Source organism: Cervus elaphus, chromosome 8, assembly GCF_910594005.1.
Source record: "Cervus elaphus chromosome 8, mCerEla1.1, whole genome shotgun sequence".
NCBI classification, from domain to species: Eukaryota; Metazoa; Chordata; class Mammalia; order Artiodactyla; family Cervidae; genus Cervus; species Cervus elaphus.
The window spans coordinates 38,064,436-38,092,397 of NC_057822.1; the positions used below are offsets into that span (position 1 = coordinate 38,064,436).

Here is a 27,962-nt window from a genome sequence, read left to right on the forward strand (position 1 = left end):
GTGGAATCAGAAGAGATCAGAAATGTACCAGTGTCAGCAGCCCCCCAGGAGGCGAAAGGGGGAAGCTGCCCGGCTAGGAAGGAGGCGTGCATGCTCAGTCAGCCGTGTCCGACTTTTTGCCACCCCTGGACTGCAGCCCACCAGGTTCCTCTGTCCATGGGATTTCCCAGGCAAGAATACTGGAGTGGGTGGCCGTTTCCTTCAGGGGATCTTGCTGACCCAGGGATCAAACCCACATCTCCTGCATTGCAGGCGGAAGAAGGGGACGTGTCTGTATATGTATTCTCTGCAATTTCTTTCCTGCTGTTGACTTTTGTTTCACTTGAGGATTGTGTAACTTCATTCTACAGTGCTAGAAAAGTACCACAATCACAGACTTTTCTTCTGCCCTGAACAGGATGCCAGAGATCCATAGGCCTTTCCCACGGGAAAGCCAAGGTGTGCAACTACAGCGGGTGGTATTACTGCGGCAGCTGCCACGTGGACGACAGCTTCCTGATCCCGGCCCGCATAGTCCACAACTGGGACACTTCAAAATACAAGGTGGGTGCTGAACCTGGGTTCACTGCATAATAGTGATTTTGCTTTTTTACTTGTTGTCACGTGGATTCTAAAGAGAATGAGACTTTGAAGCAGACCTGATTAAGGTCATCTCATAAAAGCTACAACTTTATGCTCTTTTCCCACTTGGTACTATTTCTATTGCATTATTTGGGGCTTCCCTTGTATTTCAGTCAATAAGGAATCTACCTGCAATGCAGGAGACCCAGGTTCGATTCCTGGGTCAGGAAGATTCTCTGGAGAAGGAAATGGCAACCCACTCCAGTATTCTTGCTTGGGAAATCCCATGGACAGAGGAGCCTGGTGGGCTACAATCCATGGGGTCGCAAAGAGTCAGACACAACTGAGCAACTAAACCACCATTGCATTATTTTCCTCCCTTCTAGGCTGGGAATCATAGACTGATAATTTCTACATTTAACTCCAGCTCCAGTTTTGCTGCTGAAAGTGAGACCTGTGGATTTAATTGCCTGGTGGCATTTATTTCAACTGTAGTTTTCAACCTAGTCATCCTTTAGACCTGTGAACTGGTTAGCTCCGTTGCACAGCATGTCTACCCTTGTGTAAACCAAATTGCATAAATCAAATTTGGCAAGTCAAGGAATCTAACCCCCACTGGAGTCATACTCTAGGCTTAGGATATTTATTTATTTTTTGTGTGGTCCTGGGTCCCGGGACCCAATAGAAAATTCTGTTACCTGATCTGACTAGAAGCTTTCCTCATTCTTCTGCCAGAATATTGTCACATCTGCCTTGAACGAACCTTCCATGCAAGGTGCTACATACAAAAACAGGCTGTATGATGGGTTTTATACCTCCTTGCTAACAGATGTCTGAGGCTTGCTTTCATTCTAACGGTATCGCCCCGGAGCAACGTGGGCGGATATGGAACATGTAGCCGCTACCTACCTATCATCTTTGAAGTCTAAAGTGAAACTGACCACTGTGACTGGCCAGTCGGCTTGGATCCTTTCCTGCATCCTGTCATGTTCAGTAATCATCCACATATCTTTAATCTGCCTCCTCCCTGAGGAGTCCTTCTCAGCATATACCTCCTACTTCAAGGAGAAACTGAAGCTAGGAGATTTGAATACGAATACCTGCAAGTCTGCCTACATCTGTATCTGTCCTTACTGCCTCCCCTCCTGGGCTGGGAAGAAGAAGAGCCCTTTCCCTCATTTAGAGATGGTCCTTCCACATATGCTCCAGGTACTTTTACCCATCTCAGGAATCCCTGCTCTTTGTTCCAGAGCTGATAGAAGAATGTCCTCCTTGATGAAACCTCTGGTGCTTCCTGCTTTCTCCATCTGTACTTTATGTTAGTTCCCCCCATGGGCTTCCCTGGTGGCTCAGAGGTAAAGAATCCGCCTGCAATTCAGGAGATACAGGTTTGGTCCCTGGGTCGGGAAGATCCTCTGGAGGAAGAAATGGCAACCCACTCTAGTATTCTATCCTGGAGAATTCCATGGACAGAGGAGCCTGGCGGGCTACAGTCCATGCGGTTGCAAAGAGTTGGACACAACTTAGCAACTAAATAAGAATTTCTCCCTATGCCACCACCACGCATGTGTGGATCTCTGGAATTGCACTTATTTAGGGGTTAATAGCAGGAACTTTTGTTCAACAGGCCTTTATAAAAATCCTCTCTCTACCTCTAATTAGGTGCTTGACGGGTTGAGGCAAATTACTTGAACTTTCCTGAGCTTCCATTTCCTAATCTGTAGAATGAACCCAGACTACCTGGCTTCAAGTCTTAGCTTTGTCACTTAGTAGCTATCTAATTGGATTTCCCTGGTGGCTCAGATGGTAAAGAATTAGCCTGCAATGCGAGAGACCTGGATTTGATCCATCCCTGGGTCAAGAAAATCCCCTGGAGGAGGGCATGTCAACCCACTCCAGTGTTCTTGTCTGGAGAATCCCCATGGATAGAGGAGCCTGGCGGGCTACAGTCCATGGGTAGCAATGAGTTGGACACCACTGAGTGATTAAGCACACACACACAATAGTAGGAATAGCCCCTACTTCTTTTTTTTTTTCTTTTTTTTTTTTTTATTATTTTTTTTTTCCAGTGGGTTTGTCATACCTTGATATGAATCAGCCATGGATTTACATGTATTCCCAATCCCGATCCCCCCTCCCACCTCCCTCTCCACCCGATTCCTCTGGGTCTTCCCAGTGCACCAGGCCAGAGCACTTGTCTCATGCATCCCACCTGGGCTGGTGATCTGTTTCACCATAGATAGTATACATGCTGTTCTTTTGAAATATCCCACCCTCACCTTCTCCCACAGAGTTCAAAAGTCTGTTCTGTATTTCTGTGTCTCTTTTTCTGTTTTGCATATAGGGTTATCGTTATCACCTTTCTAAATTCCATATATATGTGTTAGTATGCTGTAATGTTCTTTATCTTTCTGGCTTACTTCACTCTGTATAATGGGCTCCAGCTTCATCCATCTCATTAGGACTGGTTCAAATGAATTCTTTTTAACGGCTGAGTAATATTCCATGGTGTATATGTACCACAGCTTCCTTATCCATTCATCTGCTGATGGGCATCTAGGTTGCTTCCATGTCCTGGCTATTATAAACAGTGCTGCGATGAACATTGGGGTGCACATGTCTCTTTCAGATCTGGTTTCCTCAGTGTGTATGCCCAGAAGTGGGATTGCTGGGTCATATGGCAGTTCTATTTCCAGTTTTTTAAGAAATCTCCACACTGTTTTCCATAGCAGCTGTACTAGTTTGCATTCCCACCAACAGTGTAAGAGGGTTCCCTTTTCTCCACACCCTCTCCAGCATTTATTGCTTGTAGACTTTTGGATAGCAGCCATCCTGACTGGCGTGTAATGGTACCTCATTGTGGTTTTGATTTGCATTTCTCTAATAATGAGTGATGTTGAGCATCTTTTCATGTGTTTGTTAGCCATCTGTATGTCTTCTTTGGAGAAATGTCTGTTTAGTTCTTTGGCCCATTTTTTGATTGGGTCATTTATTTTTCTGGAATTGAGCTGCAGGAGTTGCTTGTATAATTTTGAGATTAATCCTTTGTCTGTTTCTTCATTTGCTATTATTTTCTCCCAATCTGAGTAGCCCCTACTTCTTAAGGTTGCTATTTGCTTAAATGAATAATTCACAGAAAACATCTAGTGCAGTGTCTAGAATGTAAATAAGTGCTCAATTAATGCCAGCTTTTACAATGATTGAATATAAGATAACTCTAAATCTCTTTACCTGACATAAAGCCATTTATGATCTCTAGTCCCAGCCTTTCTAGCCCTTCCATCCACTGCCTCCCACCCCTGAGTCTCTTAAGGAAGAGCACAGTCCTTCCCATCACCCAGTCCTGCCAGGCTGTTTCACACCTCTTGTCTCCCTCTTGCCCTCATTCAAATCCTAAACCCAGCCTAAACCTTCTTTCCTCTCCTGATTCTTTCCTTCCCCTCTGTCACACTAGAGTTGTCATTCTCTCCTCTGCATCTTGTACTTGACACTCTGAATATAGGCTATAAATATATTGGCCATGTGTGTAATAGATAAACATTTATTTCTAGGGCAAGAACACTAGTTGAGTTTTTGGTTTGAACAGTTTAATCTCCTTGGAGCAGGGCTTTGACAGCTGAGATGTGTGTAGAGCGTGAGTGAGTGAGGCAGCCCCAGCCCCATGATCATTGAGGGCTCAGGCTGGTGGCACCTGCCCTCAGAATATGTGCCAATCAATGGAGCTAAAGCAGAAAAGGTGGCGCTGAATGAGGAAAGTGAAAAACTCAGGCGTGGTTTAAAAAGCCATGCAGTGGAGAAGGTCCAGGTCTGTTTGCAGTGATGGCTGAAGGGCCCTGAAACCATCGATCCAGCCATTGCTCAGGCTTATTATAATCTTAAGCAGATATTTTTGTGGTGGTGGTCCTTCAGGTGACAAGGTTTGATTGTGAGAGGACAGGTAAGTAATAAGAATATTAGGTACCACACTTCATCCAGGAAAGTGTCCTTTGTGAGACCGTTCCCTCCTAGCCGCTCAGCAGACAAGGGAAGATTTTTAAATCAAGAACAGAGCTGGTCAACTTTATCTGGATCATCTCTCACTGACATTAAGTAACTGTGTTCCATTTAGTCCAGTGTCTGTCTGTCTTTGCTCAAATGCTGGGATTTAACTTAATGTTCCTAATTGTGAGGATCAGTTCAAACCTATCAGTTTCCAGGACCAGACATCGTTCTGTTCAAGCAGCCTGCTCCCCCTAATTGCAAGTACGTGACTGGCTTGAATATCCATTTGAAAGAGTGAACAAATGGTTTTGCAGAGTGGAATGAAATCTGTCATCTTAAGCGCTTCCTTGTCTGCCCTGCAGAGTAATAATAATCCTAATTATTTTTAAAGCAGGATTTCATCTGTTTTCCAATGTACATCCTGCAGATTGAATTGAGCCTCAGGATTACCTAGCAGCTAAATTCTGTCCTCCAATTCTACAGCCATTTTTCTAATGAAATTGTCTTTGGACAATAGTGTTTCCTCTTACCCTCCCCCCTTTCAAAAATATCAAGCATGACAAAGAGGTAGTAAGGAAACCAAACTTAGCCTGAACTCTTCCTAAATTGTGCTTTTAAAAAATATTTTTGTTTCCTAGCCTGAACATGCACATTCCATTTAGTTAGGGGTTTTCCATGTTACACAAACCATTTCCTATCTCTTCATCTTAAGAGGCATTCAAGGCAAGCTCTGCTGGTCTTGCAGAGCTGGAGAGTAGCTCGCTGATGGGAAAAGCCACTTGTTCAGAGTCACTGGGAGATTTTGAGAACAAATTGTAGTTAAACTTAAGATCTCTTGATTCCTCCTCCACTAGTCCACAGCACCTATTTTAATAAGACCAAGAAGTGTTGATCTTCTTAAAACTTTGCTATGATTTTTCATAATAGAGGTGGGGGAAAATGCTAGAAGGAAACCTTATACCAAAGCAATCAGTGGTTATTTTACTGTGATTATAGGTGGATTTTTTTCCTTCCCTAATCTCTTCTGTTCTGTGAAAGTCGCTCAGTCGTGTTCGACGCTTTGCAACCCCATGGACTATACAGTTATGGAATTCTCCAGGCCAGAATACTGGAGTGGGAAGCTTTTCCCTTCTCCAGGGGATCTTCCCAACCCAGAGATTGAACCCAGGTCTCCCACACTGCAGGTGGATTCTTTACCAGCTGAGCCACCAGGGAAGTCCGAGAATACTGGAGTGGGTTGCCTATCCCATCTCCAGAGGATCTTCCCAACCCAGGAATCGAACAGCCTCCTGCATTGCAGGCGGATTCTTTACCAACTGAGCTATCAGGGAAGCCTTCTCCTACTCTTTAGTCTCCAAATTTTTAGTTATGTGATTACATTATTTTTACTGTTTTATAAATTTTAACTGTCAAATAGCTCTGTAGACTCTATTTCAGAAAATTTGTACTAGAAATTACCTTTTTTTAGTACCTCAGAATTATCATTATAAATATGAGTGTTCTAAATCTTGTAACCAATAACTTCAATGTGGCTTAGCATGGTATGGGAGGCTGTTCTTTCTGTAAGGAAATTGCCTTGTACTGCTATACTTTTATTATTCTTTTTCTGAACATAATATACTTCCACATTTCGAGGTTCAAAAGTACAAAGGACATATACACATGAATAATCTCCTTCCCTTCTCTTCCTCACACCCATCTTGTTCTTCCCCACAGGCAACCAAATCACTCCTTCCAGAGATATTTTACCTACATGTGTTTTACACAAAAAAGGCAATAGGCAATATAGTGTACATGCTGCTCTTAGAAAACATTCCATTTAGATCATAAAACTCTTCCTTGGACTTTTTAAAAATAGCCATTCCATATTCCATCATGAATTTAACACACCAATTTTCCAACTTCTTTTGATGAGCATTAAGGTTTTCTCAGTCTTTCTAATATGACAGTGATTCTATGAACAACTTTATACATTATTTTGAATGTAAGTTCTTTGATTCATGAGTGGGACTCTCTGTAGGTGACTTCCTACATGTAGTACGTACACGTGTGAGTTTGATAGATGTTGCCAAATTGCTCTCCATCGGGTTGTATGCTATACTTTAACATCTCCTTGCAGGTGCCTCCTTCCCTTGGTACCAGGATGTCAGCTGTATCTCTGCTGTCGCTGTGCTGACTCTAGCTGTCCTTCTCCTTTCCTGCTTTATTAATTCTAAATATGTTGTGAACTTAGAAACAAATAATCAAACTGATAGAATTGTGTGGTTCAGAGTCACGGCCAGAGCCCTGTAAAGGACTCATTCATCTGTTCAGCAAATGTTTACTGAACGCTTACTGTGCTCACCGTTCTAGGCGTTAGGGCATATGTTCTTCATCATGAATTTCAGGTGATATAAAAGACAGTAAATAAATGTACAAATAAGTGACTTCTAGATAAATGAAGTGTTATTGGACTTTAGTTTTGTTTTAGAGTTAAAGACAAATGGAAACCCACACACCAGTGTACTGCCTCCTTAAATTATAGGTTCATTTCCATTGGTAGCCCACTTGCTTTCTGTTTGACTGGGGAAGAGAGAGGGACAGAACAGGAATTGGGGTCTCCTCTTTTAAAGAGTGATGAACAGACAGTTGTTGGTGGAGTATCTAAAAAAGAACTGTGAATGTAATCAATGCTAACAAAGAGCAGTGTATCCCCACATCTGAGTTTTGGCTCAAGATCTACCATGAGCTGACCATAGATAAGTCATTTAAGTTCTCTGGACTCAATTTTCTATTAAGTGCAGGTAATGGTAGAAAAAGAAGTCCCTTCCTCCAGATGATGAGGGGAACCTCGGCTGACTTTCATTTCTTACCACCCCCTGCCCCTCACTACAGTCTTTATGACATTAACCAGCCGCCCTGTCTGTAGCCAGATTGGTTGGAAAGTGGCTGGGTTCAGCAGGTTTTCTCTAGTACTCCATGTCCCAGAGTTTTAATATGCTAACACGCTACACTTTGAATCATCAAGAGAAGAATGTGGCATGTGGCATGTTTTTTGTTGTACCTCAGAGGATCTTTTCTATATGACTGGTATTCTTGGGACACGGGTTAAGAAAAAACTGAACTAAATTATCTGTTGTGCAGTTGCTCAGTCGTATCCGACTCTTTGCGACCCCATGGACTGAAGCACGCCAGGCTTCCCTGTCCTTCACCATCTCCCAGAGTTTGCTCAAACTCATGTCCATTGAGTCGGTGATGCCATCCAACCATCTTGTCCTCTATCATCTGCTTCTCCTGCCTTCAATCTTTCCCAGCCTCAGGGTCTTTTTAATGAGTCAGGTATTCACATCAGGTGGCCAAAGTATTGGAGCTTCAGCATCAGTCCTTCAATAAATTCAGGGTTAATTTCCTTTAAGATGGACTGGTTTGATCTCCTTGCTGTCCAAGGAACTTTCAAGAGTCTTCTCCAGCACCACAGTTTGAAAGCGTCAATTCTTTGGCACTCAATCTATTTTATCTGTACCCATTCTTGTTATTCTAAGATTATGTTCTCATCTGTTTTACTCTGATCCATTTTCCTCCTTTAACAAAAACTAAATTCCTCACCACCACCACCACATCATTCTCCTCCTCTCCAAATTGCTATCATTGGTCACCACATTGCTTTTGCCCCATCACATTATTACTCAGGACTGTTTTTGTTGGGGAACATACCAGGACACCATTCCAGAACCTCTCAGAATTACAGAAACCTGAATGACATTTGAGAATTTTTATTTTCAGAGGTAGCTGTCACCAGCATAACAAAAGATGTATTATATTAAAATCTATACCAATGATGGTTAGCTTGTTAAAATCAAGTGGCAAATATGCTTATTTATAAATACATATGTGTATCTAGCAGATTTGTCATTACTGGTTTATGGATGATTATAACCTGAACTGTGCTGTTTTCTCCAACTCCTTCTGAGTGTGAGATGGGGAAGAGACCTGCTTCTACCTGGCTCCCCTCCTCCTCACCTCTCCCGAATCTTGTTGACTTCAGGTCTGTGAAGAGAAAAAGTGTCAGCCGTGTCCGACTTTTTGCGACCCCATGGACTGTAGCCCAGCAGGTCTCCTCTATCCGAGGGATTTCCCAGGTGAAGAGAGAACCAGTTCACAAACTACAACAAAACCACAGTCACAGAATGAAGTTCTTACAGCTTAAACTATTCTAAAGTTAAAATAGCTATGGAAAGAAACTGGTGTATTAATATTATTAATATTAATTAGTTAATATTAATAATACTAACATCATTAATAAATATTGTTTAGTAAGCTACTAACACGCCAATAGGTTGGAAAAACGAACTGTCAACCCTGTAAAAATTGCTTCTAATCTAAGTGGAGTAGGATCATGGAAAAGAATGCCAACCTAAGCCATTCATTTTTTTTTTTTTTAAGTAAGGAATACTGGGCTTATCCTTTTGTACCTATGAGCTGAGTTTTCATATCAGAAACAGCACTCAGGTTTTTGATGTTTTTCATAATTTGGTAGGCAAGAAGTAGGACAGTAGCTCTTGGCTCTTAAGTAGAATATATTTAGTGTTCCCTTATAGCCCATGAAATGGTTCTGTTAACGAGAAAGAAACTTTCTCTCACATAAACTTCGTCACTTAAGAATATCATTGTCTTCCTTCCATAAGTAACTATATATTTTTAGAAAACCTTTTAATTACAATTGAGTTTGAAAGTAGAGTGCTCATACCAGCATAGAGGATGGTTTCGAGCTTCGATCACTATATCCCCACCGATTTCCTATTTTGCAAAAATAGCATTTCATACGGAATTTTGAGTCCTCTCCCAAATTCCCTCACCGATGTAAGTGGTTGGTTCTCAGAAAATGAGCATGTGCTTTGCAGCCAAAAACAGCTCAGCATGGCAGGGATTTATGTGTTCACACACTCAGGCAGCGGGGGTCATAGCGTGCCTGTATTCTCCACACTAGCTGGTAACTTCGGGAAACAGGGCCTTAGACTGTCTTGAGACTAGCTCTGTTTTTGTTTCTAGTGATTTCAGTGTATGAATGCTGATGTCAGTAGCTGCCATCCCATTTGTCTCACTGCTTTTACTGTCTCTGTAGAAGGCTGTTTTTTACCCCCACTCGGGCTTAAGTACCACCTGAGGAGAGAAGCCTTTTAAGGCCTGGGAGACGGGCCAGTGCCCTTTGTCCTTCTGTTCACCTACTAAAAGGTAGCATTGTTAACCTAATTCAGCAGGGCCCTGGCTCAGTATAAACACTGCTCAATAGAGCCAGAAAGACTAATTGAATTGTACAATACATCATTCTTCAGCAACAGTTTCAAGTGGATTGTACTTCATTTTCCAAAACACCATCCGTTTTTTCCTCATTTAAAATTTTTAAATATAGCAAATATTTAACCATTATAAACAAAACATTTGAACCCGGTTCTGTCTTTCCCTGCTGAACGGTGAGCTGTGTGAGGGCAGCATCCTGCCCGTTGTGGTCTCCACTGAGTGGCCAGACACCTACTCTGGTGTCTGCCATGGGTATACCTGTGTCTCCAGACCTCAAAATGAGGCGTTATTTAGCCCCATCAGCTGCTCTTTCCAGTCTGATTACATAGTTCAAGGTTTTGGCTGATTCTCAGTGCCGCTCCATGAGCACCATCTGCAGAGACTGTTATCTTCTCTGACTCTTTAACTCTGCAGGATCCCAGAGGACCACGAAACAGAACAGGCACCTCAAAAATAATTGCTTCTATAGGGAAAATTACTTTTATTAGAAAAAAAGCATTGATGCTTTTCTTTTGCACCTCTATAATTACATATGAGCTTTATAATAAAGAACATGGCAATAGTGAATTTCATAAACACGTGTTTTAATCAACATACAATAACCATACATTTAGTTACTGGGCTTCCCTAGTAACTCAGCTAGTAAAGAATCCACCTGCAATGTAGGAGACCCCAGTTTGATTCCTGGGTTGGGAAGATCCACTGGAGAAGGGATAGGCTACTCACTCCAGTATTCTTGGGCTTCCCTGGTGGCTCAGCTGGTAAAGAATCCACCCCAATGCAGGAGACCTGGGTTTGATCCCTGGGTTGGGAAAATTCCTTGGAGAAGGGAAAGGCTACCCGCTCCAGTATTCTGGCCTGGAGAATTCCATGGACTATAAAGTCCATGAGGTTGCAAAGCATCGGACACAACTGAGCGACTTTCACTTTCACTGAGTTAGCACATGTACAGATTGCATGGTTGTATCTGCTTGTTGTCCCGTCCTTACCCACCTGGTGCATTTCTGTTTATCTTCCTAGACCTTGAGCTGGTGTCACCTGCCTTGCCAGGCCTGCCCTGGCTCCTAGCCCCCTTCTCCCCAGCATGGTTGACGTCTCCCTCCTTCAAGCTCCCAGTGGACCTCATCCATGTTCCTCTGTGGTGGATGATTGGCTGTGTGCTATGTGTATATTTTTGTTTTAATTATTGGTCTGTTATACTCAACAGTGAATCCCAGGAGGTTAGGGAGTATATCCTGTTTATGATTCATCAATACTCTTCTAGAGTGGGAACAGTGGATTTTCAGTTTTGTTAATGAGCAAAGTTGTTTGTTCTGTTTATGCTGAATTCCAGTCTTACTCCCATTACTGAAGAGGTTCCAGTGGAAGCTTTGTGGAGAGGTTCATGTCCTTGTATCAGTGAATTGGTATGTAAAGATTCCCCCAAACCACCCATGGGTCATGCATTAGTTAAGCTGTAGCTCAGGTGCATTTTGTTTTTTCTACTTATCTCTACTGACAAATGACATTTTAAAATCAGCTTTCATACTCTTGTTGTTTACTGCCAAAAGTGGTTATAGAGTTGGCTGCATCTATTGGCTAGAGTCAGCCCAAGTCCGTGAGCGTGTGCTAAGTCTCTTCAGTCATGTCCAGCTCTGCAATTCCGTGGACTGTAGCCTGCCAGGCTCCTCTGTCCGTGGGATTCTCCAGGCAAGAATACTGCAGTGGGTTGCCATGCCCTCCTCCAGGGGATCTTCCCCACCCAGGGAGTGAGCCACCGGTCTCCTATGTCTCCTGCATTGGCAGGTGGATTCTTTACCGCTAGTGCCACCTGGGAAGACCCCAGCCCAAGTCTAGACCTGTACTAATAAAGGCAACTCTTTTCTGCTCACTAAAGTGTATGTTTGAGCTTGTTTTCTATGCACATTGTTCTGTATATAATATCCTTTTTTCCCCCTTTTTGGGAGATATTCTTTCATTCCTTTCGATGTACATGGTTTACCTATCTTTTTAAAGTAACTACTTTATAAAAATACTATAGAATATATGTACATATATATGCACATGGTTTTAGTTTTTATTTATTTATTTATTTGGTTTTAGTTTTTAAAATCAGCCTTGCTGTTAAGAGTCTTAATTATTTTTTTAAACTTTTTATTTTGAAATAATTATAGATTCACAGGAAGTTGTATAGATAATGTAATACAGAGGGGTCCTGTGTATCTTTCACCCACTTTGCCCACTGGGTTTATCTTAAACAACTGTAATACAATATTTTTTAAAAAAACAACAGGAAATTGACATTGGTATACTGAGTCTGTATAGTTCTGTGTCATTTTATCATGTATGTGAAAGTGTTAGTCACCCAGTCATGTCCAACTCCTTGCAGCCCCATGGACTATAGCCCACCAGGCTCCTCTGTCCATGGGATTCTCCAGGGAATCACACAACGGAAAAACAGAGCTAATATATGCTGTAATTCCTTTCAATGCCCAGGTTGCTTTTACCAATTGAGTTTCTTGGAAGAGAGAAAGAAAAGCCACATTTTATACTTAGTTATACTATGGGCTTTTTCATTTGGCTGTGTTCAGAAAAGGATGTCATTTTGGTATTTAAGCTATGGTTCCCAGCTGGAGGAGGTGTGGAGAGCTGGTGATGCGCCAGCGCTGATGGAGGGTTTCTCTCGTAGGTGTCTAAGCAGGCCAAAGAGTTCCTGGAGTACGTGTACGAGGAGCCGCTGATCGACATCCAGCAGCAGAACCCCATGCTCTACGGACACGCCGAGCCGCTGGCCGCCGTGGTGCGGCTGCGGCAGCGGCTGAAGTCACTGCGAGCCTATTTGTTCAGCTGCCGGGCGGCGGTGGCCGAGGATCTGCGCCGCAGGTAAGAGTCATAAATGTCAGACAGCTCCGGTTTGTTTTTCTTGCCTGCCCCGGGAGGGTGGTTAGATGATCTCCGAGGGCCTTTACAACGCAGAGTAGCTGGAATTCTGCGGTTCTCCCTCAGGGCTCATCTCTGACTTTTTCCTCTGAGGGCCTCTGTCTGGTTGAGCCAAGCACAATGAAAATAATATCTCAGCGGAACTGAAGGCTTTTAACCCATGCATCGAGTTCCCACGACGGTGAAGACCTCTCTTTACCTATAGGTTAACTTGAGATAATATTCATGAAGTGTCTTCATTGATTGTAGTGTCTTATAGTTTCTCCAATTTCAGTTCCTATTATCGTCAGTGAACATAAGCATGTTTGAAATATTTCATAGCTCAAAAGCATTTTTTTTCAATGAGAAATTAGTAAGTGGTTATTCAAATCTTATTTTACAGACAGAAACAGACTTGGTAAATGATACAGGCCGTAGAGCTGAAATTAAAATACATTAAAAAAAGAAAAACAACCCACCATAAAAAGACTCAGGATTCTGCCTTTTCATGTTATCATTGGCATAGGCTGCTTTTCCATAGGTTGGTTATGTCCAAGTTTATGGAACACACAAGTCCACACTCAAGCTTTATGATTCTTAACATAAAATTGAAGTTAAAAAATGTGTCTGCTCTCATCGAATTCCTTTTTTACAGTTAGGTTTTATTGGCATTTAAATTCTCACCCTTGGTAGACACAAACTAGCTTATACTTGAAATAATTGTTGTTGGTGTTCATAAGTACCTAAACATATCTTTAAAATATTTTTTTTAATGGTAACTTGAAGGCATACATTAGTCATGGTTTTTGGAGGCAAGCATATGTGAAAAAGAAGCTTCAGAAAGTGATAGTCTGCTATTTGAAATCTAATTAATATCCAAAGAGCTCCAGGCCTCTGAAGAAGATATTTTGAGAAGAATTAAATGTAGATAGTAAAGGATATGTAATATCTGGACAAGCTCTCATAAAAATAATAATGAAAAGGCAGCTGCCGTGGAGGAAAATACTTTGCAGCGGTAGTCATTCTTTTACCTAGTTGTTTTTCAGAAAACACGAGAAAGTAGTCGAGATTTACTCTTGTAAAGTCTAGGCAAATCTTAATTTTAAAAGATTGGGGCTTTGCCTGAAAGGCAATAAAATTATGTGTTTCCAAGAAACCTACCACCCAGACTAGATACAAGACTTTTGACATTCAAAGTGTGTTTGCTCTATCCCTCTCAGTACCTTTTGGCTTTGCGCAGAGCTGGTTTTTCTCTGTGCTTTTATTTTTGAATAATTGTTAAAGTCTACACATGGAAATCATGTTGGATACCTTTATGATATAATGTTTTGCTTTGGTTAAATATGCCAAATCTGGGCATACATTTAGAAATTAACTAGGAGATCCTCTCTTCATATGGATGACTAAGCATACCTATGCTGCTCCAGCAGTTTGGTGGCTTACCACCATGTACTACTACGCCTTATGGCCAGACCACCAGGAAAGGAATGGAAGTTCTAGAGAGAAGGCAGTCCTGGGGCTGTGAGAGTGAAAACAGGAATCTTTTTTTTCCCCCTCTTCATTTCTCTTTCCTGGACTTGTTCATGACCATTATTCAGTGCAGTGCCTGGCAGATGGTGCGTGTTTAGTAAGTACTGAATGTGTGGATGTAAGGAGGGATGGGTGATGGATGGATGTCTGTTACAGTGTCACTTTAGACCACTGAGCCGTGACTGGTAGCCCAATTCGGAGGAAGGAGTCATCTTCAGATTCTTCTTTTTCTTACTTCCCTATCAGTTAGCACAGTGTTTGAACCTTCTGAAACCTTCAGAAATTGTTGTTGAATAAATGAACAAACCAAACCAGCCCCCAAAAGATTTGGTTGATTCTGTTTCTGGGATGGCTCTCAAATCTTTCCTTTGCTTTTCACTTCCAATGTACTCCCCTGGTTCAGTCTCAGGACCATTACCGTATCCTTCTAACTAGTCCGTCTCACTTGGATTTCTTTCCTCTCCAACTGAACCTTCACATCAGGCAAATTATTAAAGCGTAAATATGGAGTTAAAGATCTACCCCAGTCTAACCCAGTATTTTGTTCTACTCTCTCAAACACAAATAATTATTTGATTCTTCCCTCAGTACATTCTGTTGTGAGAATTAAATGGGTTTTTACAACTGAAGGGCTTACAGTAGTGCCTGTACACAGTAAATAATAAATACTATTATTATTAATACTGCTTTCTTACCCTAGATTGTTGTTGTCTCTAGCTTTAAAAACCTTTGTTAAAAGAGTCCACTTAAAAGCCGCCCCTGATGCTCTGTAACTGGAATCAGGCCCCTTCTCCTGCTCCTCACTGTGTCCGGAGAGGGGTGAGCAAGAGGAAGTGGGCTGGAGAGCTAGTCTGGCACAGGGCCCGCGGTTTCTGGGTATGCGGTGCATACTTATCTGTGCATTTGTTGCATAAAAATGGGTGGATCGGGAGGCTCCCTAAGACTTCCTAAGAGTAAAAAATAAGACGACGATTCCTACAGAGCCCTAGAAGAGGTGCTATAATTTTTTTGTTGTTGTCTTAGTTTCTGTGTATTTATATCATCTCTGAGGTTACCAAGCTCTCCAACCTGGCACAGAAAAAAGTACACCAGTAGCAAGCAGTCCTCAGCTTTTGGGGGGGGGTGGTTTGGGGGGAGTTAAGAACTTTTTTGGATTTATTTTAAAATATGACTGTTTAGTGAAATATGTCTAAGGTTTTCTGGGATGTCCATACTTCTTACAGCTGGACCGTGCTTATTCATTCTGCCTTCTTCAGTGTCTATAAAAATAACCATTTAACAGAGGGGATCACCCACCTCATGCTAAAATGCCTGTCACCAGAAGCCATCTCTTACCTGTCTTCCACTTTTATACGGAATCTGACTTTTTAAAAACAAAATCAGTCAGCAATACCTTCAGTAGCAATAAACTTGTTCAAAAGCAGGATACTGAAGCTTTCCTTTATTTCACCGGGGGTACCACCTCTAGAGTGGGGTGGGGGGCGGAGTTTAGACAGTGAGAAGGACCTGCTGGGCACAACTAACCATATAGATCCTTGATAGAAATTAAAAGAGGGAGGAGTTGATGAGCAGCAAGGGAACCAAAATAGAGCAAGGGAATCCAGTTCTTATCTAGTCGTAAAAGGCATTCTCTCCCTGCCTGGGTTTTACCTCCATATAAAAGTTGCCATTAATCTCCAGCAAGTAGGCCCAACATGCTGAAGACCTGTCAGTGCCATATAAACAGAATAAAGCAAACTGTTAATATTGCTGTCGTGAGGAACCTGGAAACAGACTGATTAATCGTATGGGCGCTAGACCGCCAAGGAGCCAACTTTGGTCATTGCCTTATTAGGGAAGTCGCAGTTGGCTTTTAGGCCTGTCATTACAATGACCGTCCGGTTTTTATCCTCACTGTTTTTGTTATTGTTGTTAAACGAACGCCTTGTTCTTGAACCCGAACTGCAAATCTTGACTGGCAGGGGTGATTAGTTTAGAAAAAGTCAGTGTCTTCTACGAAGTCTAAAATGTTTACAGTGCTGACAATTCACGGCCTCTGAGGACTCCCAGATGGCGACCCTGCTGGATCAGTTCAAGGTCTAGTTAACTTTTCACGAGAAGAATTATTTACAGTGTCCACATGTGGAGGTGCGTGAAGTATTCTGTGGAAAATCTTGGCACTGTCAGGATACATCCGGATGACCAGCCGTTAAGGACGTGTTCAGGAGAGACCCCGGGAAAAGCTGGGAAGTGCCTTGCCCTGCATGCTCCGCTGAACACAGAAACGGTGGGATCCAAGCGTAAATCAGAAGTCATAAATGGTCACCTCGGGGCCAGGTTTGCCCTCAGACATGTTTTGTTTGGCCTTTCAGGGATGGCCCCACCAGGTTTTAAAGTTGCGAAATAGTAGCAAATGTCAGACCAACTCAATAGACATGAATTTGAGCAAACTCTGGGAGATCGTGAAGAACAGAGAAGGCTGGTGTGCTGCAGTCCATGGGGTCGCAAAGAGTGGGACGTGACTTAGCGACAGAACAACAGCAGCAGAAGCGAACATTTAAATAACTAGGCCTTTTCACGCTCACACAAAATAAAGCTCTCTGGTTTCTCTTAGGAAATCAGAAGCTCTGAGTACACAAGGCTTCCCTCATTCCTGGATGTAGCAATCAGCATTACGTATTAGACTCTCCACTTTGCCATAGTCTCTGCCCCTCCTGTTATCTCCCCAAGCCCACTGACAATTGGTACATAATATGTTGCTGCCCTGCGCTTCTCATCCTCAGCCCATTTCATTTATTTCTGGTGGTGAGATAATCGTGATTTTATCAGTTAAAAAGTACTTTCCCATAAGTATACTCTTTGGTCTCTACAAGAGCCCTTCAAATAGGTAAGACATGGTATTTAGAAAAAATGGAAGGAACTATGACTCTAAGATGCTACGTGACTTGCCTGAGGTGACAGAGCCGGCAAGAAGCAGAGTTCACACTTGGAACCAGGCTTTCTGATGCTCAAATTGCTGCTACTTTCCCAGGGGCATTTGCTGGTGGCGGTGATGTCCAGAAGTTTCTAGACTCTTTAGAGGAAGGAAGCCCTTTTATTTCTCCTGAAGACCTTCATTGAGGTTGTCTAGGAGAGTGTGAAGGCAGCAAGGTGGCAGACAGTAATGTCTCTTGTATGGGAAGGTGCAATTGCCAAACTCACTGCCAGCGCTGGGCTTGGAAAGCAAGGCATGACTATTGGCTTAGCGCTAATGAGCATATTTTCCTCCGGGTTTGTGTTTACCAGACCTTTCTGTTGCACAGACCTGTAAATGTAGACGTGTCTGTAGGGTTATCTTATCCATGTCTAAAATAAATATTACGATCTCTTTCTCACCATCATTTCATAAAAGAACATAATCAAAAAAAAAAAAAGGTGAACAGCAATCAAACAGCTTTTTAAAGTCAAATAGATTTAAAATTCAATCTACTATTCTTTTTTCTGGTCTCATTTTGCCTTGGATTGCTGAAAAACATTGCCAGAGCAATCCCAGTTGTTTAGACTAGGTTTTCAGAAATCCTGAATTAAGTCATATTTTCTCTTCTGAATGCTGAAGTGAAATTATCTAGTCCAAAGATACTACAGAAATCAGTTACAGATATTACAGAAATCAAGATATTACAGAAATCAATTGGTGGATGCCTGAGTGTTTCCCATTCTCTATCATTAACAGATGATTGGGGTTTTGGGAGCCTGATGAATCCAAAGTTCCTATTATTATAAATATTTAAAACTAGTTTCTCTCCAACACTACTTGAGGCCAATAGGCAATATTATGCCTGCCTTCCCAGTTACTTAGAGCACAATTGTGATGGTTCTGGGGGAACAGGTAATCCTACTTCTTTGTTAAGTTTAGTTCTTGGCTTAGACCATTCTAAACAATTTGACAGCTTAATTTAGGAATCTTTGTGAAAGAAACTGTTAGTCGCTCAGTCATATCTGACTCTTTGCTACCCCGTGGGCTATAGCCCACCAGGTTCCTCTGTCCATGGAATTCTCCAGGCAAGAATACTGGAGTGGGCAGCCATTCCCTTCTCCAGGGGATCTTCCCGACCCAGGGATTGAACCCGGGTCTTCAGCATTGCAGGCAGATTCTTTACTGTCTGAGCCACCAGGAATCTCTAGACAATACCAAATGTGATTCTTCTACCTTGAAAGTCACCTTTTTCTGTTTTCAGTCTCACATTTTATTTGAAATTATATCCAGAACTAGTTCTCACTGAAATACCAGCTTTATTGAACAGTGAGAAATTTCTATCATAGAAACCACTTTTATTAATTTTGTCTAGCCTGCTGAGTGCCAGAAAAATATGAGTGAATATGTATGTGTGTCTATCCTGTCAGACTGTCCTTGCCTCCTCTTCCTTCAAGCAAAATTTAGCGGCTTGCTCAGCTCTTAGAAACAGTCCCCAGAAATGGCTTTTAATGTACCAAGTTTCCTTTCCTGCTCCTTACCCCCAGGGAAAGCTGTCTGTCTGACTACTGAGTTCACTAGACAGGAAGCTAAGTCCAAAGGTTGAAACATCCTTTGGGTGTCCACTAGCATCTCAAACTTAATATGGTCAAAACTGAGCTAGTAGCCCCTCCCCCGCTCCTGTTGCAAACTGCTCCTGCTGCGGGGCCCCCAGCCGCCTTACTGGCACCTCCACCCATCCAGTTCAGGCCGAACACCTTTCTTTAAGTTCCGAATCCAACCTATCAGCAAATCCTGTCAGCATCACCTTCAAAATAGATCCAGTCAAACTGAAATCGTCATAAAACCATCACTTCCCCAGCTACCCCCTGGGTCCGAGTCGCTGTCACTGTCCCCTGGATTTTCGTGGTAACTGGTCTCCCCCTTCAGTCTGTTCTTAAGACTACAGTGAGAGTTAATGTGTACATTAGATGATGTCACCCCCGACTCAGACTATCTGATAGCTTCACCTCTCTTCACCCAGGTAAAAGCCGAGGACGAATATGGCTGGTTCCCCACCCCCTCTCTGCCCTCATCTCCCGATACGTGCCCCCTCCTTTTCTCTGTTCCAGCCAGACCAGCCTTGTTTAGTCCTTGGGCACAGCACGCAGGCTCCCACGTGAGCTTCTGTGTTTGTTTTCCTCTTCCCCAAGTAACTGCAGAGCTGGCTTCCTTATCTCCCTTAGACCCATATGCAGTCATTTTGTTCATGAGGCATCCTTGACCACTGTATTTGAAATTGCACCCAGCGCCCTCCCTGACACACACACTTCATCTTTTTAGTCTCTGCTTATTACCACGTAATGTAGTGTTTTATATTGTCTGTCTCCCTCTCTGGAGCCACACGTATGGCTGTGGAGGTCATGCTTTTTGCAGCCTGTATAGCCGTGCCCAGAGACCCTGTGCTCTCCACACTAGATGTAAGCTACGAAAGGTCATGGCTTTTTATCTGTTTTATGTTCCTAGGCCCTGTTGTATCTCCAGAGCCTTGAACTATACTGTGTGTGTGTGACTGTGTGTGTTAGCCACCTAGTCATGTCTGGCTCTTTGCGACCCCATGAACTATAGCCTGCCAGGCTCCTCTGTCCATGGAATTTTCTAGGCAAGAATACTGGAGTGGGTTGTCGTTTCCTATTCCAGGTGATCTTCCCAGCCCAGGGATCGAACCCAAGTCTCCTGCTTGGCAGGTGGATTCTTTACCACTTAGCCAAGGCTTCCCAGGTGGTACCAGTGGCAAAAACACTGCCTGCCAATGCAGAGACACCAGAGACTTGGGTTCAACCCCCGGGTCAGGAAGATCCCTTGGGGAAGGAGTGGCTACCCACTCCAGTATTCTTGCTTAGAAAATTCCATGGACAAAGGAGCCTAGTGGGCTAGAGTCCATGGGGTCTTAAAGAGTTGGACATGACTTAGCAACTAAAGCCACCACCGACCACCACTGTACATACTACTTTTAACCCAGTCATTTTGCTTAGTATATTGTGAACATCTTTTTATGCCAGTAAATATTTGTCTAAAGCATCATGAATCTCTGAGTGAAAATGGTATTTTGATGTGTGAACATTCTGATGCATCCTCAATCTTAGAAGTATATGAGGATATTATTCAGTGTGCCCAACAAAAGATTACATGAGCTGAAAGAGATCATTTCATAGCAACAGCTCCTCATCTCTCTACCTCCCAGTAAGTCAGACATATTAGGTAGCGGGATTATCTGTTACAGAGAGAAAAGATTGCATGCTCTTGTGACTTGAATACACTTGATGTCTCCTCTGGCAGCCTCGTTCTTAAAACACAGTCTACACAGACTTGACTTGCTATGTCTCTGAACTGCAAATGAGGAGTGTCTATAGCCAAAATCTAAGATCCAAATGTACAACCGATCATTAGCCAAAATCTGGTTAATACTGGATTTTAGAAGGTTGAGCGCATTTTAGCTGCAACATTATCACTAAATTAGTCTCATTAAAGATCAGAGATTATTAGCACTTCAAATTTATAGATAACACATTCTTTAAGCCCAGTAAATGAACACAGCTGTTTATGTTCTCTGTAAGATTTAATATTGCCTAGACTTTGTGGCTAGTTTTTAAGTTAGCTAGTTAAAAGTGTCTTTGGGGCTTTCCTCTCAACAGATTAGCTATGCGAATCTATCGAGACTCAAAACCTACTAAAACACAAAATGTTATTTTGGTAGTTTTTGAAAGCAGCCATTTTCAGTTTCCTTCAAGAATTTCTTTTCTGTTGAATGACTTGAAGAACCAAAGTTTTCAAGTCAGCTAAGCGCCTCATCTCCTGAGCCCCTCCCCTCCCCTCGTTTTTCCCCAGAGATCTCATTCAGCAAATCATATATATATGTGCTAGTATCAGTACTCTAAAAAGGAGCTACAGACTGTCTGCAAAGCCATCATTCAAAACTAAAACATTAATAAGCTTTGAGAAAGGAGCTCTGGCAAGTTATATATTAATTTTACTACAATGTACACAGAACTTTTTATTTAATGAGAAATCCATAGCAAGTTAAAAAGTGATTTTATCTTATTCTGAGATTAAATGAAATCTGTAGATCATCAACAATCATATTCCAAGAGATGACAAAAAAATAAAACTCATGGCAGAAAAAGTGTTATATTCTTGGAATTGTGGCATACCATAGGAATTTGAGCTTGGATCTATAGTATGATATAATCTATCACTTTTATAATCAGACCCCAGAATAATAACAACCCAAATTACTTCCCAAGTATGTCTACTCCAGGCTTTAGATCGAAGAAACTTAGGCACAGTTTCTGAATGAACATGTAAAAGAGACCCTTTTTTCCTATACCTGTCTGCCAAGATATAATATCTGATGCAATCTTGCTACTTTTTCAACCAATGAGATTAGCAAAATGAAGTATCTAGAGAAATGATTGAGGCTTGTTTCTTCCACATGGATGGGTATCGCAATATCTGCCTTTGATTTAAAATTGTTCTTCCATTAGCTGGGAGCATGGCTGGACATAAGAGTCCTGTCCATATCCAGTCTAATGTAACTATTTCGGGAAACATTTGTAGCTCATATCAAGAACACCAAATTGCATCTCCCTGGGGATATTTCACCGTGCTTTTTGCTGATTTCGGTGTGGGTATGTGTGCCCTCCAAAGGAAAAATGCTGCAACCCTCTCCATTCCGTATAAATTACCTCACCTGGAGCACCAACTCTTGGAAAACACAGTAATACTTTAGGAATGAGTGGTTTTCCTTTCTAAATTACTCCTTATGCACTTCTACACATGATCTTTCTTTAGATCCCTACGGTTTAGAATCAAAATTGGAGATTTTCCCTTGGTGTTGTCTTTTTTATTTTGTGTATCTGTGCATGTGTATTTAAGAGAGAGAGAGTGATGGAGAGACAGAGATACATATGGAAGCAGGGAGGGAGATGAGTCTGTTTTTTAACTTACTTATTTTTAAAATATTTATTTATTTGGCTGCTCTGGGTCTTAGTTGTGGCATGGGAAATCTTCCTTGACTAGGGCTCAAACCCAGGCCCTTCTATTGGGAGAGTGGAGTCTTAGCCATTGGACCACCAGGGAAGTTCTAACTGATTTATTTTTAACTGGAGGATAATTGTCTTACATGATCGTGTTGGTTTCTGCTGTGAATCAGCCATAGATACACGTATGTCCCCTCCTTCTTGGACCTCCCACCCCATTCCACCCCTCGAGGCTGTCACAGAGCACCAGTGTTGAGCTCCCTGCATTATACAGCAGATTTTCACTGGCTATCTGATTTTATAAATGGTAATGTATGTATTTCAATGCTGCTCTCTCCATTTGTCTCACCTGCTCCTTCCCCTCACCCTATGTGAGATGAGTCTTTAAAGCATATCTGTTACATGTGTTAAGATATTTTCATTTTAATCATTGGGTTTTTAATGCCAGTGATGCAGCTCAAAGAACTGAGTTTTAGGGATATGGCGATATCACTAAATCTATCAAATCCCGCAAAGGGTGTGCCTACTTCAGGGCCTGACTAAGTCCCTTTTCTTTCATGAGCATCAGGGCTCAGTGGAAACTGAGTTGAAGTCCTCAGAAATTAGTCAGGTTAAATGAGTCTTGATGTGTTTGACTCAGTGTCCTGGTACAAAATAGAAGAGGACTCCCTACTTGTTTTATCTAGACTCCTGCCTTTGATTTCATAGGCCATTATTTCTGCATTTTTAACCCCAGGTGCCACCTATATAATATAAGAGATCTGAATCATTCATGACCTTTTTTCCCTTTTAATCTTTTCTCACCTTGCTCACTGGAACAATCTGTAAATGAAGCCTGACTTACCTGCTCAGTATGTCAGGAAATTCTAAAGGTGATAAAATAGAAGTAGTTGGCACGAGAAACAGTTGGGCTGGTTGGTTTCCATGATCCTTCAGCAGGTTTCCTCACTGTCCTTTGGTATCAGAGAACTTGACGGTGCCACCTGCCAGCGATGCCGTTTTCCCTGAGTTGGTGAGTGAGGCGTGGAGCTGACTCTCCTTATGATGTTTGTCCTCCGGCTCTGGTGTCGGGACAGTTACGTTGGCATGAGCAGGGGCTGTCGTCACGCTTAGCCTGCTGGTGAAATGCTGTCTGACCTGGTGATGACTAGGCCGGCAGTACAGTGAGATCACTTACTGCACAGAAAACCCTCAACACGGCTTCCTCCCCAGAAATCAAAGGCCGCACCCTCCTGCAGCAGAGAGGCTGGTTACCGAAGCACTGCCAAGTCAGACAACCTTCAGTTGATTTGTAGATTTCCGTTCCTAGTATGTTGAAGTCTGGAGGGAACCTTGGGGAAATCAGTAATTATGTTTCACATAAAGTCTTAGTAGAAACTTGAAGCATTTCAGTGAAGAAAAGAGTGTGTGTATGTACATGCACCCTCACACATGGCAAACGTTTATTTAGAAGAGCTCCTAGTGGGGTCCATGTCCCATTTCCTCTAGGCCTTTCCAGGCTCAGGCTATCATTTTTCCCACTTTTCTCTCAGTAGCTTCTGATTCTGCACTGGCTTCTTCAATATTAGCACGTGAATATGCCCAAGTGGCTTCCATCTCTAAGAAAAGAATCCTTTCTTAGTCCTGCATCCTTCTGTAGCTATGGCCCAGTTTCTCTCCTTTAAAGTGAGTTTCTTAAAAGAATAATCCACAGTCCTTCGCCCCTCTGCAGTCTGGTGTCCTTCTTCCTCCCGAGGTCACTAATGAATTCCACGTTGCCAAATCCAGCAGGCACTTTTCAGGCCTCGTGAGTGTCTTTCCTGGGTTATTTGACCTCTCCAGGCCTCTGATGCCGTTGACCCTTTTTGTCCTTAAAATTCTCTCTTCCTTTGGCTTTCTGGGTGTTGGCGCTTCTGCTTTTTCTCCTATCAGACTGCTCCTTTGCAGCTTCCTACTATTCTTGCAATAGTGCTGCTTTGCCAGCGTCCCGTCTTTTCTGTTGCTCTAGTGTGCTGTCCTGGGTTGTTCCTCATTTGCGTGTCTTCACCTGTAGGCACACAGCTCTCCTCTCTGGATATGTGATGACTCCGCTTGGACATTCCACAGACAGTTCCAGACCTCTTCCCCGACCGCTGAGCTTCCTTTTCTCCTCATGGCCAACTCCTCTTCCTTGTTCCTGTGTCAGTGAATGGAATTCCACTTACCAGCTTCCATTTACCATGAGCAGTGCCAGGCTCCTTCCTGGCTTCCATTTCCTGTTAGTCTGCATGGCATGTGGATGGTGCTGCAGAAATCTGTCTGTGGTAGGCTCCCTTTCTCTCCAACCCAAGGGTGACTATCTAAATTCTGTTCAGGCTCCCATCATTTCTCAGCTAGTTTACCCCCAAAATCATCCCATCTCTTTAGTCTCTTTCCCCTTCTGCTGTCAATGAACTTTCATGGGCACAAAGAATGAGTTTGAGCAAACTCCAGGAGATAGTGAAGGACAGGGAAGGCTGGCGTGCTGAAATCCATGGGGTCGGGCACAAGTTAGTGAGAACGGCAACAACACAGGCACAAATCGAATGCTGTCTTTCTCTTGCTTGAGGCGCTCCTGTGGCTCTCATCTCTTCGGGGGTAGACTGTGCTCCAGGCATCTAAGCTCTGTCATGTCTGGCTGTGCACTTTCCAAGCTCACACCTTGCAGTACCCTGGTTCCCAGCACGGGCACATACACACACGTACACATATAGAGCTTGTTCCCTGAGAGAATGAGGCTTGTCCTACCCACACAGCCCCCTCTGACCTGGAATACCCGCCCTTCCACTCCTTCATGTGGATTCTGACCTGTTGGTTCTGAGGCTTTTCCTGACCAGGCGTCCTGCAGGCTCGCTCACCTATGCACTCCATGCTGGAGCTGGAGTTATCTGCTTACTTGTCTCTTTATCTCACTTATTTGTAGGTATCAGAGGGGAAAAAACTATGTCTTCTCCAAATTTCCTGTCCCGTGTATACCCAGCACCTGCTTATTACAGTGAAAATGTGTGCTGATTTTAGATTCTTCACCACGGTGGCAAGTCACAGAGGTCATAAGACTGAACTTCATTTGCATTGAATTCCTGCGCCATATGGTGATCACAAGTTGTTTTCTGACCAAAAAACGTCAATGACCATTCATTCTGTATTGAGCACATGAATAGTAAAGTTATAAAATCAGTGCTGCCATGCCTCTCAAGGAGGAGCCAAACTTTGCCTCCCGAACGGGAGCGGCTTCCCCGGCTCTCCCTGAAGTGGCTGTGTCCCCTGCAGAGCCCTATGATGCTCCCCAAGTACACCTCGGGCCTGCGACTTCTCCACCAGCTCTTCCATAACTTACCCCTGGGAGGCCCCACTTGTTCCATCCGTTCCCTAAAGAGCTCCCGTCAGCCGGGCCACCTTGTACACCGAAGCCGCCATGGGGGGAAGCCCTTGGCATCCCCCAAACAGGAAGTTGCCCTTGCTTTTTCTGGGCTTGGCTTTCATGTCCTTATTTGCCCTGCACTTCCCCTGAGGACATCAGCCTAAAGAAAATATCCCAAGAAAGACAGACACTGTGTGATATCACTTATGTGTGGAATCAAAAAAATACAGCAAACTGGTGAATATAACAAAGCAGCAGCAGACCCGCAGATATAGAGAAGGAACGAGTGGTTACCAGCTCGGGAGGGGGGCAGCAATGTAGGGTGGGGGAATGGGAGGTACAAACGCTCAGATGTAAGACAGGCTCCAGGATGTATTGTACAACATGGGGAATATAGCCAGTATTTTGCAATACCTGTATCGTTCCAGTTTTAGTATATGTGCCGCCAAAGCGAGCACTGCAATAACTGTAAATGGAAGGTAACCTTTACAAACTGAATAAAAATTTTTAAAAAGAAGATATTCAGAGAATGTCTTACCAATTCAGTCTGCCTTGAAGATGCGGGCAATGAGAAAGAGGAACAAACTGATGGGGTTCTCTGAGCCCACCTTTGAAACCCTTCTCCCCTCTAAGCAGAAAAGCAAGTCCCTCCCTTTAAATAAATCTTTTTCTTCTTTTATGTACATTAAAAAGTGTTTATTTACATTAAGAAAGACACATTTTAATGCCACGCTGCCTTTCCTCTCAGGAAATTTATTCTCATATTTGACTTCAATGCTTTCTTGATATAATTTCCATCCTCATGGAGAAGAAAAGCTGACTGGCATTATCTGTCTTAAAAGTCTGTATTTTTTATGGCCACCACTAAATCTCTTAGACACAACATCTCCTCTAGTTCCTTTTTCTTTTCTGTGTATATTGCATTTTCCAGTTCTTTGTGTCATTAGGACTGAACTCTTGTAAATTATTAGTATTAGACACTGAAGAGTGCCAAAGAGGAGACAGCCAATACTGTGCTTCTGGAAGGGCTGAGAATTTCTTCCAGAGGGAAAGAGAAAATAAATATATGGAATATATTTACACACAGAAACAACACATAGCTCACTTTAGCTGTATACAAATCATGGTAAAGGAGTATGAGAGACCACTGTGCCCAAAGTTGGTTAGTTATTGTGAGAAGAATGAACAGTGTTTGGAGGCAGTGAGGACCCACCTAGAGTGGAGAAAGTAGAAATCCTCTTTGTTGCTCATCAGCTGTGTTCATTGAACATATCCATCTCCAGCCCTTAGCACAACACCTGGCTCATTTTAGGCTCTCAGTAGTGTTTGTTGACTGGATCACCGACTGACTGTAGTTCTCCAGTAAGGGTAAGCCAGTGTGATTTCACTTGTAAATTTGTGATTGATTCTTACATCCTATATACTCTCAGTTGTGGGAGTTTAAGGATTTTAGAGAAGAACTCTAAGTAGCAAAACAGTAACGATATGCTACCCTGCTAGGGTTCATTTCAGTCACCTTCCTTCTAACATTTTCTCCGGCTGACCTTCATGTGTTCCAACCAAGAGAAAAGGCAGGAGCTCACCTTGAAATGAGTTTCCAGCCTACTTGTTCAGTTCACTCTGTCTCTTTTTCTCAGCACTGCTGGTACATGCTTTCATTTTATTTAGGGGACTTCATTACGAAGCAGTTGCCTCTGAAAAAGATAATTCCTCCCATTCAATTACACTCAAACATCCTTTGTCCCCATATTAGATGACCATATTCTGCTGCCCTAGTGATCCCACAGAAAGACTGCATACTAGGTTTGCTTCTCTGCACATATGTTTGGGTCTCAACTTGCAGGTGTTTATATATATTTAAAAATATCTAAATGTAATCTTGTATTCTAGATTAGGCCCTTGAGGAGAAAAAGGACATTAGTGAAACAGTTGATTTCACTGAATACGGTCTGATTTACATAATTGTTCATTTCTTCATTTTATCAATGAACCATGGTTCACGGTTGTGTAAGATTAGGGGAAGACAGATAATGGGTATAAGGGCACAAACATTTCACAAAGGGAGGCTGTATTGGGAAATCAAGTACATGTGAACATCCTGGTTCTTTTCAAAACAGTTTTTCAAGCATGAGAAAAATTGCAGACTACCAAAGTGTACTTCACATACTTCTAGGCTTTGTAAGATAGACAAAATAAAACAACCCCTGTTCATACCAAGCCTCCTCCTATTCGGTTTCCTCCGAGATCCATTCCCCCCCGCCTCCGCCCGTTCCCAAAGCTTCTGTGCTGATGTCAGAAGTGCCCCTGGCTCTCCCACATCTCTCAGCCCCACATCCCCCAGGGCCGCACTTGCCCTCCCCAGCACAAGCACTTGCTGTTCCGCACAGATAAATCTCAATGCTTTATC

The 27,962-nt window shown here is 42.7% G+C and overlaps 1 protein-coding gene across 1 annotated transcript in view; it reads left to right on the forward strand.

The window, feature by feature from the left end:
• PLEKHM3 (pleckstrin homology domain containing M3) overlaps nt 1–27,962 on the forward strand; it is a 203,804-nt gene that overhangs the window by 78,629 nt on the left and 97,213 nt on the right. The window contains exons 4-5 of the mRNA XM_043910230.1: nt 398–543; nt 12,488–12,681. Of these exons, the coding sequence (XP_043766165.1) occupies nt 398–543; nt 12,488–12,681 (340 nt within the window). The remainder of the gene's footprint in view (nt 1–397; nt 544–12,487; nt 12,682–27,962) is intronic.